Genomic DNA, 16,546 nt, shown 5'->3' with positions numbered 1-16,546 from the left:
TGGGATTGCACCTCCCGCACTTGATATAGACTGACTTATGGCAGAAAGGGGAGCACTAGAGCTTCCACCTTCTCCTAACTTACTGCTTGTGGCACCAAGACTACTAGATCCACTCCCTCGTAAGGGTTCAGCACCGCTACGCTTAGGAGAATATCTCCTAAAAATTTCAGCACGTCGCCTAGCTCTTTCATCTCTCTCTTACTTTTGGATTTTTGCTAGACGATGCTTATCGATAAATAACGGATCAATCACAGTATCCTTTGGTATAAACTGCTAGTTGGTCCCTAGACAACCAGGATTCGAGGACCGCCACTTTTAAGCGACTCCCGGCAGACGCACCACTGATGGAACCTAGAACGGGCCGGCACTGGCTCGTGCACTAGCCGGACCTCTATCTCACGCGCTCAACAACCCCACGGCCTCGCGGCCAGGAGCGTTGATGACACATACATTGCCTTCCTAAATATCTTGCGTTTGTATTACGTCGTTTGTAGTCCACTCTTCTCTCACCCACTACTTCTCAGAGGGAGTCCCTCACACATTGCCTAATGGCACGAAGCACAGACATAGGGGGTCCTCCAACGGCTGAGTGCCGCCACCCCTCTGCGACTCTCCTACACCTTGGGGATTGGCCCCTCGATGCGTCGCTCAACATATAAACATTTCACACAAAATCCTCTCAAGATACCATTTAATCGTATACAAGAATGTACCATTGTCCTTACTTCTCTTTCCCCTAGACCCCACGACTAGCCTATGCCTTAGGGTGTCCTGTCTCTCACTCAACGTAGGTCAAGATCCTAATGAAAACAATTACCGTGCATCCAGGATTTCTGATACCTTTAAATATTTCCATGATTTATGCATATTGTGGATGCTAAGTGCTCAAACAATTCTGAAATCAATATTGTGCACATGCGGAAAACATCCTTTCAATGATTTTCAACTACCGTTCTTATGCGGCGTTGCACAAACCTAGCACCGAGGAAACCCTCGTGCTACTAGGCTCTTATTTTATAATTATTCACCGACCTATATGGCATGCAAACAAAAGACAGCAATCTTTTCATCATCTTACTCCACATTTAAACACACTTTAACCACTTTACCCTCCCATCGATCAAATGTTGCATTGTTGTATAGATTTATAAGGCATTTTGCCATCATTTTATGTGTAAAAAGCGGAAAAAATACACTAGAACAAGAAGATGGAGATGAACAGAGGCAAATTCTCATGCTTCAGTCCCCACAAACATTCACAAGCATTGTTCTTAATTTTCATTAATTTTCCGCACCCAAAATGCATTTTTCCCCTATTTTTAGTGATTTTTCTCTATTTTCCTTGTATTTTTCCTTATTTTCTGCATTACTTAATTACTGAAAATTCAAAATAGGTTATGGGCTGTGGCCCTTAGTTCCTTCTTGCAGCAAAAATGAAAATTTAGTTGGTGTTCCTATTCATTCTTTCATTTTTATGCCCAAAAACATCATTTTCCCTTGATTTTCCATATTTTACGTGTTTTAGTGTATTATTTTGAGCTACAAGATGCATATTTTTCTGATTTTCTGATTATGATCAACAAGTACTCATGGAAAACAGCAACATAAACAATTTTTAGCCCACATGAACAACATTTTATCAATCAAAAGCCATGAAATCTCAAATTTCCTTTGAAAAAATTGAATTACCGCTTATTTGCGTGTTTCAGGTTTCATGTCCATGGCTGCAAATTTGAAAATTAGCAGCACTTCATGCTCAGCACGATCACAAATCACCATTTCCAGCCCGTGGAGCAATCTGATCCATGCCGGACAAGCCTCCATCATTCTTTCTTCTTCCTTCTTCTTCCCACATGACTTCCCCCTTAGAAGAGAGAGAGGGAGGAGAGAGAAATACTAGATTTCCATCTCAGCATTCAGGCCATCAATTGAGGAGTGAAGGACGGCGAAATGATCAGCAGGGAAGGAGAAGATCGGGCCTATAATCAGTTAGCATGGTTGTTCACAGGCAGCATGAGGCATCTCCCATCCTTCAAGCGCAATTTTCGGCGCTCTCTGATGGCGCCCTCTTCCCACGTTTCATGCTTCTTTCTTGCTTGAAACTTTCATGTGACATTTAAATTTTTGGGCTCCCAAAGGTTACTTGCCCATTTTGGCCAAATTTTGTCCACCCCTTCGCATCTTGACCATTTCCTTGGCCATTTTCCCGTCCGGACTCGGAATTGAGCTCTGAAAAATCCTGGATATCCGGCTTGGCATCACACTTTGGCCAGTAGCTCGTGTCAACCCGCACGACTATCTAAAAAATTATGAAAAATCAACAAGTGTCGCTCGGGCACCTTTAAAGCACTTTAACGCTTAAAATCGTCCTAGATCGAGCCGCCGCCTTTGACGATGAATATTTTTCCCTTGGTATTCATAATTTTTAGCTATTTTTAAGCACTTCCCGACACCAAAACTCTGCTCTCACTATCAGCTCATTCTACCCATTGCTTCAACACTTGCTAGAGTGTAGGGCTTTGCCTAAGCAATTCTCCTAGTGGCAATGTTACGGGTGTTGATATAAGTGTGGTTAGCAAATTACCAACATCTTTCCCTCCTCTGCTTCACTGGGGGCCGCCTAAGGCCAAAGGCCATGCCTCTTCTAATCCTCCAATTAATTTGATCCCCCAAGTACCCAGTTACATGTAGATTCCGTGTCTACTGCCCAATTTCACTTCCAAAAAATTATTTGTGTTAGTCTCAAAGTCCTGAACAACTTGGAACTTATCTTGCTTCAATCCAGCACCTTGAAAATTTATGAAAAATTCGCAACCACTGCGAAGTCCGGCTTTTGAAGTAATTTGAATTCCCATCTTCCACGACCACTTAAAATCGTTGGATCCGCATCTTCTGCTTTCGTTGAGCTTTGAATTTCGCCTTTAATTCTTGTCATTTGATACTTGTCTGGCATTTTCTCTATGTTTAAATTTCACTCTCACAAAGTCTATGGTATTGACTCCAACTTCTTATAGAATATTATTTTGAACATCGCTTCACATTGTACCATTTTTTTCCTTTCTTCTTCACATGTACAAAATATTTTGAAGTTGATGATGTCTTCTTCTTTCGCATTTTTATTCTTCAACCATTTCTTATGATCTTGTGCAATTTCGAATTTGATATGCTCCATCTGCATCAGAAACTCAATTTTTAAAACCATAAAATGGATCCATATTTTCTTGGTTTAAAAAAGCTTTGTTCCTACAAAGCTAGACATTCCATAAGAAGATAAAGAAATATCCAATTCCAAACCATTGGAGGCATTTTGTACATTTCCCAAAGTAGGACTTTCTTCCAACTAATGCTTAAAGAATGGAAGTTTATGATGAGTACTTGCAAACAGCTCAAAGAATTCTTGTTAGCCTTACAACCTAGGAAGATGTGAGGTATTGGGTCCATTTCTAGTTTGGCATATGAGTCATAGACCATTACCTAATCCAAATTTGGTTGTTGATCTATACTATTAGTCCAAAGAGCCTTTGATAACATAAGCGATATTAAACAAGAGACGTTTGGGGGAATGCTATTAGCCCCTATCATTTGAAATTTGTATTGCCACTCCTAGGGTGCTAGTTTAGATCCCATGTCTTGTTCAACTTAACAACTTGTTGTGTGTTTGGTTTTTTTATTCGACACCTGTATCTCAATTGAACTGGGCTCATTCACTCTCTCCTTGCCTCTTTTGAGATCTTGTGGACTCTTGTGGAGTTTTCAGTCTCACTAGGATCACAAAATATGCTGAATCAGATGGAATCTGTCACCCCTCGTTGGTTTTGAGGAGCATCATGTTATTGGCTTGCTTATCCTAGTTAAGAGAGTGGCTTGATCCAAGGTTAAAGGTTAACATGTGTGGAAAGGGAATGGATGGTGAGTGTCCCATTTGCCTTGGTGCAAAGGCGCAAATTGCTGCCCATCGGGCAAGCCTAATTTCCATTTGGCATTGACTTGCTAGGTGGATGGGCGCGCCTGCAGGGCCCCCAGGAGCAACTTGTCCCATGGGAATTTATAAATATTCGTCTTCTACCAATTTGTGTGACGAATCAGATAGTATTGAATGAGGTAGGGATCCTTTGATTCCGTGTAGTTACTGCAACCGTGCAGGCTTGTCGACTTCTCAGGAAGCGTCCCTCTGACCTGCTGCCAGCGCATATGACAGTCTTGTAACACCTCAAATGGGGCACACAGCACACACCCCGCGGGCCGCCCCCGAATTCTTATATATATATATATATTCATTCTCTCGATTCTTTCTCTTCTGCAATTCCTCTCACGTAGACTCACACACACACATACACACACACACACACACACTCTCTCTCTCTCTCGATCCTGCATGCACACGCGCGCACACACTCTCGGGTCAGGACTGTAAGGGATTGTCTTCTCCTTTGTCTTCATCCGGGCTTTTACTCACGACTCACGAGTCACCTCCCATAACTGTTATACAGCAAATACCCGAAGCCGCTTCCACCCTTTCACAACACGAAATTATAAACGGTGCGCCCAGAAAGAGCTATAGCTGCAACAGTCCCTTTCGTCTCTCCCTCCTCAATCGCTGATGCTTGCTTATGAATATGGTTCTTAATGCTATTATGGCAATTCTTTGTCCTAACGGTTTTGGAGTACTACCTCCCTTAGCCAGGATCAACAGTAGATCGGACGAACCATAGTACCACTTTGCAATCAATCTTCAACACAAGATTATATATTGTTTGTTCAACGCTCTCTACCATCTAAATTATATATGACTACTCAACCACGGAATCAAGTCATCGACCTAACCTTACCTCCTGCTGAAGGCATGGATGAGAGCAATGCTCATACTTGTACCGTTCCAGTACCATACCCGTATCCAACTCATATTCATGATGATGATGATGATGGCCATCATTTTCATGATGATGGTTATTTTACTGAATTAATGCCCTATTTTTTACATAGTGCCATGGCGGCTGATCAATGCATCCCTTTTGACCCGAAGCTGTGTCTCCTGTCTCCCTCATATGACGCCAAACAAAGCTCTAGGAGATCTTGGCAGGAAGTATTGAGCTCATCGAATCCGGCACCAGCACACGCGCAACTCGATGTCTGTCATTCAGGACAAGATGAAGCAGAAAGACCTCGACCTGAAATGGATGAAATAGAGGAAATATATGAACAGGTAGACAACAAAATGAAATGGCTCATCAGTGAGAATGGCTTTGTTTACCTGGTCATGAAATCTGATGATGATGATGATGATCAGCAAATTATCAGCAGATCCAGTAATAATACCATACAGTATGCTGCTGATTATAGCCGACATTTGGGATGGGAGAATCACGAGAGCTGCCACTCAGCTCACATTTCATCCGTATTGGACTGCAATCATGATGCAGCTCATAATCCATCCATATTTGGCTGCAGTGATGCAGCTGAGGACATGAAATCAGCTGCCAAGGGAAAGCGGCCGTATCAGACTGGCAATGAAAGCACTATGAGCGTGATCACAGCTAATGGCCATCTAACTGATCATGATCATCAGTGTACATCATGTAGCCGTGAAGATATTCCTATTATCCTAATTAATAGGCCTAATTTCAGTATGAGAGTCAAGGGATCCCCTACAGGATTAACATGCCAGCCATCGCTACGTGTTTTATCAAAGAAGCGAGCAATGGATGATCGAAATGTTGAACTGGTCTCTACGACCACAAGCTCGCCAAAGAGAATCAAGGTAATTCCCCCTCGCCCTTATTTAATCCACATAGACCAGTCAAGCTAATTCTTAGCAGCCAACTCTATTGTTAATCAGCATATCTTAATCGGCAAAATTAATTAGGTCTAGCTGCTCGTGCATGTATTATTATCTTGCAATCCTATAGTTAATCAGCATATCTTAATCGGCCATAATAATCAGGACTAGCTCGTACTTATCTCCTTATTATCTCCAACCTTATTATTAATCAGCATATCCTAATCTGCGAGAATAATTAGCCTTTAGGTCTAGCTCATGCTCGTCTTGTTATAATCTACAACCTTATGGTAATTAATCAGCATATTTCAATAGGGCAAAATAATCGGGTCTAGTTCATTCTTCCCTTATTATTGTTTGCAGAAGCACGTAGAAGCAGGCAGAAGCTTCACATCACAGACAAGCCAGAGGTCGATGATGAGTAGAAGTAGCTGCCTGTCCATCGGATTAACGGATTCTGCTCATGACAGTAATCGGTCTACCAATACTCAGACGATTAAGGAGCTGCCTGATAGGCACTTAATCACGGTCGAGGCAGCTGATATGTCTCGATCGGCCGCCGCCTCTTCCTCCTCTCACCATCATCACGATCATCATAGCTCGTCGCGCAGGCTGCGATCGCAACCCGCTCTCAACACCGACGGCAAACCTCGAGCCCTTCAGGGAAGCGCAAACGACCCTCAAAGCATTGCAGCAAGGGTAATATGATGTTATCAAAATTAAGTCGAATCGTTATCAGGATTAGCGTAAATCAGGTTTAACCGTATCAATTAGCAGAATTCTGCGGAGGATTTCTAATGTCGGATTTGTTTGAATTTGCATCTGTTGCTTACTTATGATCAGAACCGTCGAGAGCGTATCAATGCCCGTATCAAAATACTGCAAGAACTCGTACCCAATGGCTCCAAGGTGCTGTTCTTATCCCTAGATTAATCTGAATGGATCAGTAGAAATTAGTATGATATCGTACCCCGCTTCCTTACTAGCTCGCTATAAGGTTTTCTGAGTTAACCTTCTGTTTAATAATTCCAGGTCGATTTGGTTACGATGCTAGAGAAAGCAATCAATTACGTCAAGTATCTGCAGCTGCAATTGAGGGTGTGACCATCAAAACTATCCTCGTCGTATACATTTTACTGCATCAGTGCTGCAGTTCATGGAGTCAAAGTCAATAATTGAAGTAATCTTTAATCAAGCCAAATAACGTTGTTAATCAAATGCAGGTTTTGAGCAACGATGGCTACTGGAATTCAGGTGACCACGAAAGTTTAATGATGCAGCCAGAAACCAAAGCAATCAAAGCTGCAGGGATCCCTGAATGTGACAGTCTTGATAATATGGCCACCACCCATCATACTTGATATTGGCCTAACTAATCTGGCCTAGGCACCCCTTGCTTGGGGTAACAATCCTTTCAGTCTAGGTTGCCATTGGTATTGCTTTAGTGGTGTGAATTTATAGATGCAACGTTATATCCAAGCAGCAAGTCGAACATTGGTCTCCATTTGTTGAAGCAACCAATGAGATCATTATCATTCAGTCAGTTGCTTAGTCTACCGTGTTTTATTTCAAAAAAAGTAGGTGGTCTAAACCACTGACTGATTATCTCCCTCACATCAATCATTCAGTTGTAATTGATTGGCATGAAGGAATAGAATGGCACCAGTAGCTACAATGTTGCGTTATTTGTAAAGACTAATTGGATGCCTTCCAATGAAAAAATTAGGGGAAGAGCTAGACAAATCTCTCCCTAGTGTGTGTGCATGTGTGCGTGCGTGCGTGTGTGCGTGCATGCGCGCGCGTGTGTGTGTGTGTGTGTCAAGTTTGTAGATGACATGTCAAGTTTAAAAGTGGCCTTCTAATAAGTTTGCAAGACACAAAGATGTTATGGAGAAGGATTATTTTTTACTAGCACACTATAGAAGGTGTGTATTTAATCAAACTAATAGTAAACTTGCATGATTGTATTAATGATATCCTTTTGCTCCCAAATGCAATCCTAGTGTGTCAAATATTATCTCAAATCACTAGTGAGGATTGTGGTAATAAGAGAGAGAACTTCCGAGGAGCAGAAAGTATGGACCAATCAATACCCATGTCTTCTATTCCAGTAAAGACATGAAACTGTAGCTTCTTTTGGAAAATTAAGTGTGGATAGCTATGTTACTAAGAATAAATACAATAAAGTTCAAGTGCTCAAAGATCTAGTTAGAGACAAATGCGAAAAAAAATCAAGTGAATACAAGGCCTCTTAGAAGGTGATTAGGTGGGGGTGTAATATCACCATGGTTGCCATCTTACTGTGAAGAAAACCTACATCAATAGAACCCAAGGCATGAATGAATAGCTATCCAAGTTCCTATAGGTGTCCAAAGATCCCTAAAATTACCCCCAATGTCATAAGGGGTACTGAACAATGGATGGCCACATATATGCCACATTACCATATAATAAAGGACTCTCTCTAGTGAAGGTTAGAGCTTTGAATACTATACTCAGTACACAAGTATGCCTTGGGCAACATCGGTAATTTTTAATAGTATCCAAATACTATCTGTCACATTTAACACTTACAATCTATTTGCAAATGACAAGGTTTGCTGAGCTCGTGTACCTTACTAGATTCGCATATGAATAGCCCCTAATCATTTTAGGGATATTTTCTAACTTTAAATGAATTTATGATCTCAAAAGCACCAAATGTGTACCAAACTACTATATTTCAACATCTATGGACTCAATTTTCTCCTAACTCTAAGCCCAATAGTAAGATCATGTGACATTATTACACATGGACAGACTTTTAGAAGTCATTCCAATGTGATCATGCTTACTTGTTATTAGCTTTATGATGCCACATCATTGACATTTGTGTCCAATTTTGCAAACCAACAAGTAGATATTTGTATTGGAAATTCTAGTATATGTAAGAGTATATGCATCTTGATATATACCATCACATAGCATTGCTCTGTTGGAAGAGAGGGAGAGAGACAGAGTGGAGTGGAAGATGAGCCTCAGCTCATTCTTGTTCTTCTTCCATTATTCTTTCATCATACTAATTGAAAGAAACTTACACACATAGGACGTATGACTAACCAAGACCAGTCTCTGACTATACTCACTACACTGACTTATTGAATGCCACACACGTATACAACTGTATCCCGGTCACACACATAAAGATAGACTGACTGAAGAGTAACAAGAGCTTGATATTCTAACACTCCCCCTTAAGGTCAAACCATTTGATAAACTCCAAGTAGCTATTTGAAGTATATGAACTTTTCTTTACTAAGAGACTTAGTAAATATGTATGCTACTTGGTCTTCATTCTTCACATGAATCAAGTCAATCTGCCTTGTAAGAACCATTTTTCTGATGAAATGGTAGTGAACCTCAATACGTTAGGACCTAGCATGGTAGACAAAATTTCCTAGCCAACATAACACTACTGAGGTTATCACAATGCAACGATCTCACTCTACTTTCCAGCTGTATTCCCAAGTCTTTCAGCAGTTTCATTAACCAAACTACTTCGCAAGCCGCTAAGGCAGCTCCTCTGTACTTAGCTTCTGTACTAGACAATGCAACAGTAGGCTGTTTCTTACTCTACCAACTGATCATACTCAGCTTCTGTACTAGAAAATGCAACAATAGGTTATTTCTTACTCTACCAACTGATCATACTGTTGCCCAATCCAAATGCATAACAACTGGTTGACCTCTTGTCATAGGCACAACCATCCCAATCAGCATAAGTAAACCATGTCAAGTCAAGAGATTTTCCATATGCATAAAACAACCCATAAACTGTAGTACCCTTTACATATCTCATGATCCTCCTAACTGCATCTAAATGTGGTTTGCGAGGCTTCTACATGAACTGACTAATCAACCCTGCTGCATAACATAAGTCAGGATGGGTAATAGTCAAGTATATCAAGCTGCCCACCATTTGTCGATACATGGTCACATTCACTATGTCATTCCCAATATCAATCTGCAGCTTGACATTCTGATCAAGAGGTGTCTCCATAGGTGTGCATTAAGCCATACCATACTTCTGTAACATGTCACCATACTTCTGTAACATGTCATGAGCATACTGCTTCTGTAGCAGCCATATACCTTGAGGCATAGAGACTACCTCAATCTCAAGAAAATACTTTAGTTCACCAAGGTCTTTGACTCTGAATTCAGCATATAAACATGATTTAATTTCAACAATGCCCTCTTCACACAAGGAACTTTCAATCGATCCCCATATAGGAAAAAAAGAGAATTCCCCATGGAATTCCCTAGTTGAAAATACATATAAGTGGGGAAAGTAAAAACTAGGGAAAATGGGACATTTCCTAGTGAGAATAAGTAGGGAATCACATAAGACCTTTTCTATGTAGGAAATATTTCCTACATAGGAATTTCCTACATAGGAAATTCCTATGTAGGAAATATTTCCTACATAGGAAATTCCTATGTAGGAAATATTTCATACATAGGAAAATATAGAATTTTCTATGTAGGGAATAATTCCTATATAAGAAATATTCCATATATAGGAAAAAAATTCTAGATGTGATTCCCTAGGTACTCTCACTAGGAAATCTCTCATTTTTCCTATTTTTTGCATTCCCTACTTATATGTACTTTCAACTACGGAATTCCGTGGGAATTCTCTTTTTTCCTTATCAATTTATCTACTTTGCCCTTACTCTTAGACATGCTAATATCAAACAAGAAATTACACAATAAATTTTTAACTAGAAATTTATATAGAGAATGTCATCATTTCTAAGTAAGGATCAATAACATACATCTAATGATCAAAATAGATTAAACAAATTAAGACATCAACATCTACTTCTAGCAACCAAAAGAAAAATGAAAATACTTTTAAAAGAGCATAGAACTAAAAACTAATTAAGCAACATGTGTGTCTTGAATATTTTATCCCTTAAATCTCCAATATGTTCCAAAGTAATAAATGTTTGAGTAATCCCTCAAATCTCCAATATGTTGAAAAGCAATAAATTCTTAACTCAAAGTAGAAGTTATGCTAAAACTTCCACATCATCTAGACTAAGCACATTGCTATTTTTGTTTAATACAACTTTGCCATTTCCTAGTAGCCAATAAACAATCTCCTTAATCATATCATCACTTGTTGGCTTCTTTGTATCCTTAATCAAGACTCGAAAGCTAGCTTCAATCTTTTTGAGATTCATGTATGTACTCTTTAAAGAAAAGTACATATCATGAATTGTAGGCACACCAAGATACTTCAAAAGTATGGTTTCCATGTTCTCTTTTGTCATATTAACCTGCATTGAATAACAAAAAGAGAATAAGTAACTTATTATACTATGTATAGATAATTAAATGACACGAATTATAATATGAAAAGCCATAAATTTAACTACATGACTATTATATATATATATCAACTATAAAGCTACCCTTTAAGCATCATTTGAAATGTTAATCTCAAAGCTACAAATTCAACTACATGACTACAATTATATATATCTAATTAAAATATAAATTAACAATAAAGTTACCCTTTGAGTATCATTTGAAATGTTAATCTCAATGCCTTGGTTTGGGAGATCTTTAAATTTCTAATTCAAATAAAATAAAAATATTAGATTATGCTTTTCATGTATGACATAAACAAAAATATAAACATTTACATCTAGCACCTTTGGTTCTTTTTCGTTGATACTGGTACCTCGTTTCATGCTCCTTTGTTGCAAAATATCCTTCATCTTCTCACTTGGCTAGTCAACACGTAAAATAAATAGTTATTTAATAAATCATATCTTTAGTTATTCACTAAACTATGACGCTATTGTTCTCTCACAAACATATATCAAATACCTTCCTCTTTCTTTGACTTTTTCGAGATGTTTCATTAATGTCATCATCTGGATTAGCCTACATTCAAAACTAAAATTAGTAATCACATTAAAAACATTTATATAGAAAAAAAAGTTACATACCTTATCATTGCTTGAACTATGGATACTTTGTTCCAGAGTTTCTTGACGTTTAGTTGAGTACATTATTTTGTCTAAACCATGTGACAATAACTTTGAAAAGCTGGCACAATTTTCCATATCAAGTGTCTCATCTTCATTTTCAACATCCTACATTTTAAGCATGTAAAGGATAAGATACTGTTAAGAACATGAATCATATGGTTAATCTTAAATTTAATATAAAGCAAAGGACCTCATCGGATGTATAACATTGAAATTCTTCAAAGCTCTTTTCTTCCTCCACGAACATATTCATCTATGGGAAATGAAAGTTAATGTATAAGTATCTGTATAAGAGACATTCTCAAAGAAAGTTATTAGATATGAGCTCAAAAGCATTACCTGCAATGATAAATCTGTTTGGTTGTATTGTTAAACATATAAGATTATAAGATACCTTTTTCAAACCTTGTTCATTCGCAATATCATCCATGCTAGGAATGTATACATCAAGTTGATTAGAATCAATAGTAGCAACATATGGTTCACTCTGCCATCAATAGACACCCCTAAATGAGTATGGGAGAAAAAGAGCCAATCCTACACTTATGATATCAAACTTATAAATCATCTTACCATTGATGATGTTATGTCATTTGATACATTTTGAAGCTTATCTATATCATCCACTCCAAGAGATGTGGATAATTCTCTCTATATGTCATAAGATTAATAGTTCAATAACTAAGAATCTACACCTCAAATATTAGGAAAGCCAATTAAAAAAAGTAACAATCAACTTACCTTCTTTAAAAAATCTTTTTTCTTCAAATACTTTCTTTCATCTTGCTTTGTACCCTTCCACCAGTCATATATGTCATTCTCTCTCCATATGTACTCACATCCAGTAAACTTCAATGGTAAAATCTCATGGTGATTCTCTGATATAATTTTCATGATATACTTTTTATCCGCATTTTTATAACGTAGATCATCTGGGTTTAAGGATTCAAACCACCTACATACTCGATGATAATTTTCGAGCATGACAGTGTGTTGACTTTTAAAGTATTCAGCCAAGAGCTTTTTTCCATAAAGTCTACCCTCTTCTCTAAATTTCAACATGGGTGGCCGATAGATATCATCATATGATGGTATGCGTATCACTCCTATTGATACTCAAGTGATCAAATATCATTAGTTAGTATAACCATTTCAAAAAATGACTCATTATCAACATAAGAAAGCTGATAATACCTGATTCTTGGCTTGAAGAAGTGTTAAGGCAAGCAATCTCAATGTCTTCCTTTCTTACATTGTCTCTTGTGTCATCTTTAGTAACTTGTTTACTTATATATACATAGAGTTAATCAAAGCTCACGATAATACAAGGTTATGAAAATTTTCAATAACACAAAAGAAAGTAATTAGATATTGTGTATCAATTTGGGTCACCAAATTTCTACAAGTTTTTGATCCTTAAAGTTGGTACCTGCATCTTGACTTGAAGAAACATTATCGCAAGTAACCTCCTTATCTCCCTTTCTTACATTACCTCTTTTCCCACCTTTTGTTGTTCTTTTATCTATGTTTATATATATACACACAATTACTCAAAGTTTAAAGATATGAATAACTATGAACATTTTAAATTTGGCAAAGAGACTAATTAAAGCTAGTTAATCTCAAAATGAATCACCTAATAAAGCAAGATGTAATATATGTACAAATTTAAATTTTCAAAGTTTAGTAGAAATAAAGACATATACCTGTATCGTGATTTGAAGAGACATTAGGGCCAATGACCTCCTTAGCTTTCATTGTTCCATTATCTCTTGTACCTGCATTTGTGATTTTGTTACCTTTATGTACACATAATAAACCAAAGTTTAGAAACATAAGAGACTTATATTTTTTAAAAAGAAGTACTATATCAAACTAAATCACTTAATTCCTTAGCACTTGGATTAGAACACATAAAATAGTAATAAAATTAGGTATAAATTTAGTTATTAGAGTTAGTTACCTTTCACTTCTTCCACAACTGAATCCACAAGCCCAAGTAGTTTGGGATCCTCACTCATCATTTTTTTAAAAAGAGCCATCATCTCTAGATTAGAAGTCGACATGGCAAACCTACATAGGCATGGTAACAATAAGAAAGTATTTGCAATGTATGTTTGAAAATGTATATCACATTAAGCAATACAAAACAAAAGACTTCAATAAACATACCGTCATAATGTTTGAAAATGTAAATTACATTAAGCAATACAAAAAAAAAGACTTCAATAAACATACCGTCATAACATTGTTGCCTCATGCTCATGCGAACGCCACATGGTAGGTACAATCTTTCTTTTGTTGTCAATTGCAATTGCTTTTGTTTTGAGTACTTGCCATTGCTTTTTCGTGGATACACATAGCCACCAGTCCTTCCAATCTTGATCCTCTATTCTCACTTTCCAAATATTTTCTTGCAAGTGTACATTAGTTAGCCATCCCACTTTTACTTGCTTCATTTCATAGTGTACTGCTCTTATAACTGCACATTTGAGGTCATTTGGCTCACATAAAGCATCTAGATGAGACTTCATATAGACAACATCATTTTCCTCTGGCCAAGGAGGAATGCAACCGATGCAACCTATCTTAATCAAACGTGACCTTGGTCTCAAATCTTTTGTCTCATATGCGATGATATTGTTTCCATGTTGAAGTGGAATAAATTTGTGTAACAATGATTGTATTGGTCTAATACAATCCCATGAAAATGGAACAAAACCATTTTGCAAGACACTCATACCTGTAGTGGTATCCACAACTAGACTTTCATGGCCACTTTCAACCACAATACATTGTCTGTAGTAATAAGCTCCAAAAAATAGTTTCACTTCACCATTGCATTCAAACGAAAAAAATGATGATATGCATGCTTTCCAATGGCCAACATCTATGTCCACTCTAGAGTCTTCATCGCATCTTACCACCACTTTATCTCCCACTTTATAAACTTCTCCCTTTAGAAAAACCTTTTTATATTATGTCACTGTTTCCACCTCTATGTTGAAGCTATGATGAACATATCTCTTTTCTTCATTAGTTGCATCTCTACATCTTAACTTCTTTGCTCCTATGGTTATTCCCTTTGTTAGAGCTACTCTTTTGCATGCACAATCATTAGCCTTTTCTAAAAAACTCCATATTTCTTTTGCTTTCTCCACACATGATACATGCATGAGACCTGATGCATGCCATTCTGGACATTCATCGTACCTATTAGAATCCACTAAGTATCCATCAGGTGGTAGTAAAGCTTTGTGGAGTTCTCTTGTCATCCTTTGATACGGCATAAGTCTGTCACGTTGGTCTTTTGTAATATGCATAAATATCCATGTAAAGAATCTTCGTCTTTGGTAGTTTGCATAAGAAATCTCATTATCTTTGTTATTTGTTTTGACATTGACATATACTGAGACCATACGCTCATAAATATAACACCAGAAAGCATCATGACTACCATGTCGAATAATGTCATCCAAGAATTCTCCAAAACCTACATTTAGTAAGGCAAGAAAATATATACGATTAAAGTGAAATATAATTGCTATATAAATGAAAAAACTAAGAAAATAAAAAATATTTATACCTGCAACATGTTCCAAAGGAGCTGAGTTTGATCCTAAGAGCTCCTCAGAGCTTACTCTCCATGAACCAAGCAATTCTCTCAAAGTGTCTATATTTTCTCTAGACCAACCATTGTTGCGAGTGTAGTTGTAAAAAGCATGAGCAATGTCTATCAGAATCGATCCTAGGTCATAGAATACCTTCGGAATACCTTCAATCTCACATAGTACATAAGGCAAACACCATTGAATCCACTTTTGATTTTCCTCAGCGTTGTAGCTCTCACAATACTTACTAGGATATCTTGGCCAGCGACCATAACGAATAGAGTATGGTGTTACTTTAGTGACACGATGTGTTGTCTCATCAATTTTTACTTTCATCCTGTTATCCACAGTCCTTACTAGAGCACATATATATTTTGAGAACAAATTTAGGGCCAAAATATGCATGCAATCATATACAAGGTCCAGGGATAAATCAAAGCCATAGAGTTCATATAGTCTCCACAAGCATGATCTAGCAGAAAGTCCCGCATCTTTCAAAATCTCTTCTCTTTCTGCTTGGGTGAGGGCTCGCTCTGCCATAGTCAAAGAACTAAGCATTTCATTGGTTGATCTTCATTAGGGGAGTTTTGAGGTCTCGAAAATGCCTTTTAGGATGTGGAGAGAGAGTGCTCTAGACCAATAAGAGCAAAGCCTCCGTAACGGAACTTCTAATTAAAAAAATTAAAAAATCATTTTACAAAAATATATAAATATGATAATATTACGAATTTGTATTTTTATTATGTATTTTTAGTCTCTTATATTCGTGATTATGACATATTTTGCATTAATGGCATAGAGTCTCGGCTACTTTTATTTAATGATGTTTCTAGATTAATGATAATGACTGATGTAATCGAAATTCAAATTGGTGAAAAGCATGGCGCTCAGTTTTTTCCCTCCTTTCTTTTATTCCTCTATTGTTTTTCCCTCCGTTATGATAGCCTAGTCCTCTGTGTGTGTGTGTGTGTGTGTGTGTGTGTGTGTGTGTGTGTGTGTGTGTGTGTGTGTGTGTGTGTGTGTGTGTGTGAGTGTGTGTGTGTGTGCATGTATCTCTCTCTTCTACCATGGATACAGAAATTCGACCTTCAACAAGGCGTCCAAGCTCCCAAATC

General features: G+C 37.6%; 2 protein-coding genes and 1 long non-coding RNA gene across 3 annotated transcripts; 1 reads left to right on the top strand and 2 right to left on the bottom strand.

Annotated features, from left to right (window-relative positions):
• The first annotated feature begins 4,492 nt into the window (after positions 1-4,492).
• On the top strand, positions 4,493-7,526 carry LOC148039716 (uncharacterized). Its single transcript, XM_087665412.1, has 5 exons — positions 4,493-5,758; positions 6,140-6,475; positions 6,620-6,685; positions 6,809-6,874; positions 7,000-7,526. The coding sequence occupies exons 1-5, from the start codon at positions 4,787-4,789 to the stop codon at positions 7,135-7,137; spliced, it is 1,578 nt and encodes a 525-aa protein (XP_087521538.1). The 5' UTR covers positions 4,493-4,786; the 3' UTR covers positions 7,138-7,526.
• A 783-nt stretch (positions 7,527-8,309) lies between these two features.
• LOC148039715 (uncharacterized) lies at positions 8,310-12,073 on the bottom strand. The gene is made up of 5 exons (XM_087662195.1): positions 12,011-12,073; positions 11,779-11,925; positions 11,657-11,713; positions 11,479-11,556; positions 8,310-8,330 (listed from the first exon to the last, which is right to left on the bottom strand). Exons 1-5 carry the CDS (start codon positions 12,071-12,073, stop codon positions 8,310-8,312), a joined length of 366 nt encoding a protein of 121 aa, XP_087518321.1.
• A 155-nt stretch (positions 12,074-12,228) lies between these two features.
• On the bottom strand, positions 12,229-12,719 carry LOC148039714 (uncharacterized). Its single transcript, XR_015688350.1, has 3 exons — positions 12,562-12,719; positions 12,394-12,471; positions 12,229-12,307 (listed from the first exon to the last, which is right to left on the bottom strand). It is a non-coding gene; the product is annotated as an uncharacterized LOC148039714 (long non-coding RNA).
• Positions 12,720-16,546: the final 3,827 nt, after the last annotated feature.

Source organism: Lygodium microphyllum, chromosome 2 (assembly GCF_053477565.2).
Source record: "Lygodium microphyllum isolate KBCC chromosome 2, Lygodium_microphyllum_v1.1.10, whole genome shotgun sequence".
NCBI lineage: Eukaryota > Viridiplantae > Streptophyta > Polypodiopsida > Schizaeales > Lygodiaceae > Lygodium > Lygodium microphyllum.
Note: the sequence above shows the minus strand (reverse complement) of the source record. Positions and strands in the feature narration are given on the sequence as shown.

Coding starts and splice junctions, on each gene's coding strand:
- LOC148039716 (XM_087665412.1), top strand. CDS start 4,787: ATGACTACTCAACCACGGAATCAAGTCATCGACCTAACCTTACCTCCT. Junction 6,686..6,808: donor TCGTACCCAATGGCTCCAAG/GTGCTGTTCTTA, acceptor TAATAATTCCAG/GTCGATTTGGTTACGATGCT. Junction 6,875..6,999: donor ATCTGCAGCTGCAATTGAGG/GTGTGACCATCA, acceptor AATCAAATGCAG/GTTTTGAGCAACGATGGCTA.
- LOC148039715 (XM_087662195.1), bottom strand. CDS start 12,073: ATGAATATGTTCGTGGAGGAAGAAAAGAGCTTTGAAGAATTTCAATGT. Junction 11,714..11,778: donor ATAGTTCAAGCAATGATAAG/GTATGTAACTTT, acceptor TTTTGAATGTAG/GCTAATCCAGATGATGACAT. Junction 11,557..11,656: donor AAAGTCAAAGAAAGAGGAAG/GTATTTGATATA, acceptor CGTGTTGACTAG/CCAAGTGAGAAGATGAAGGA.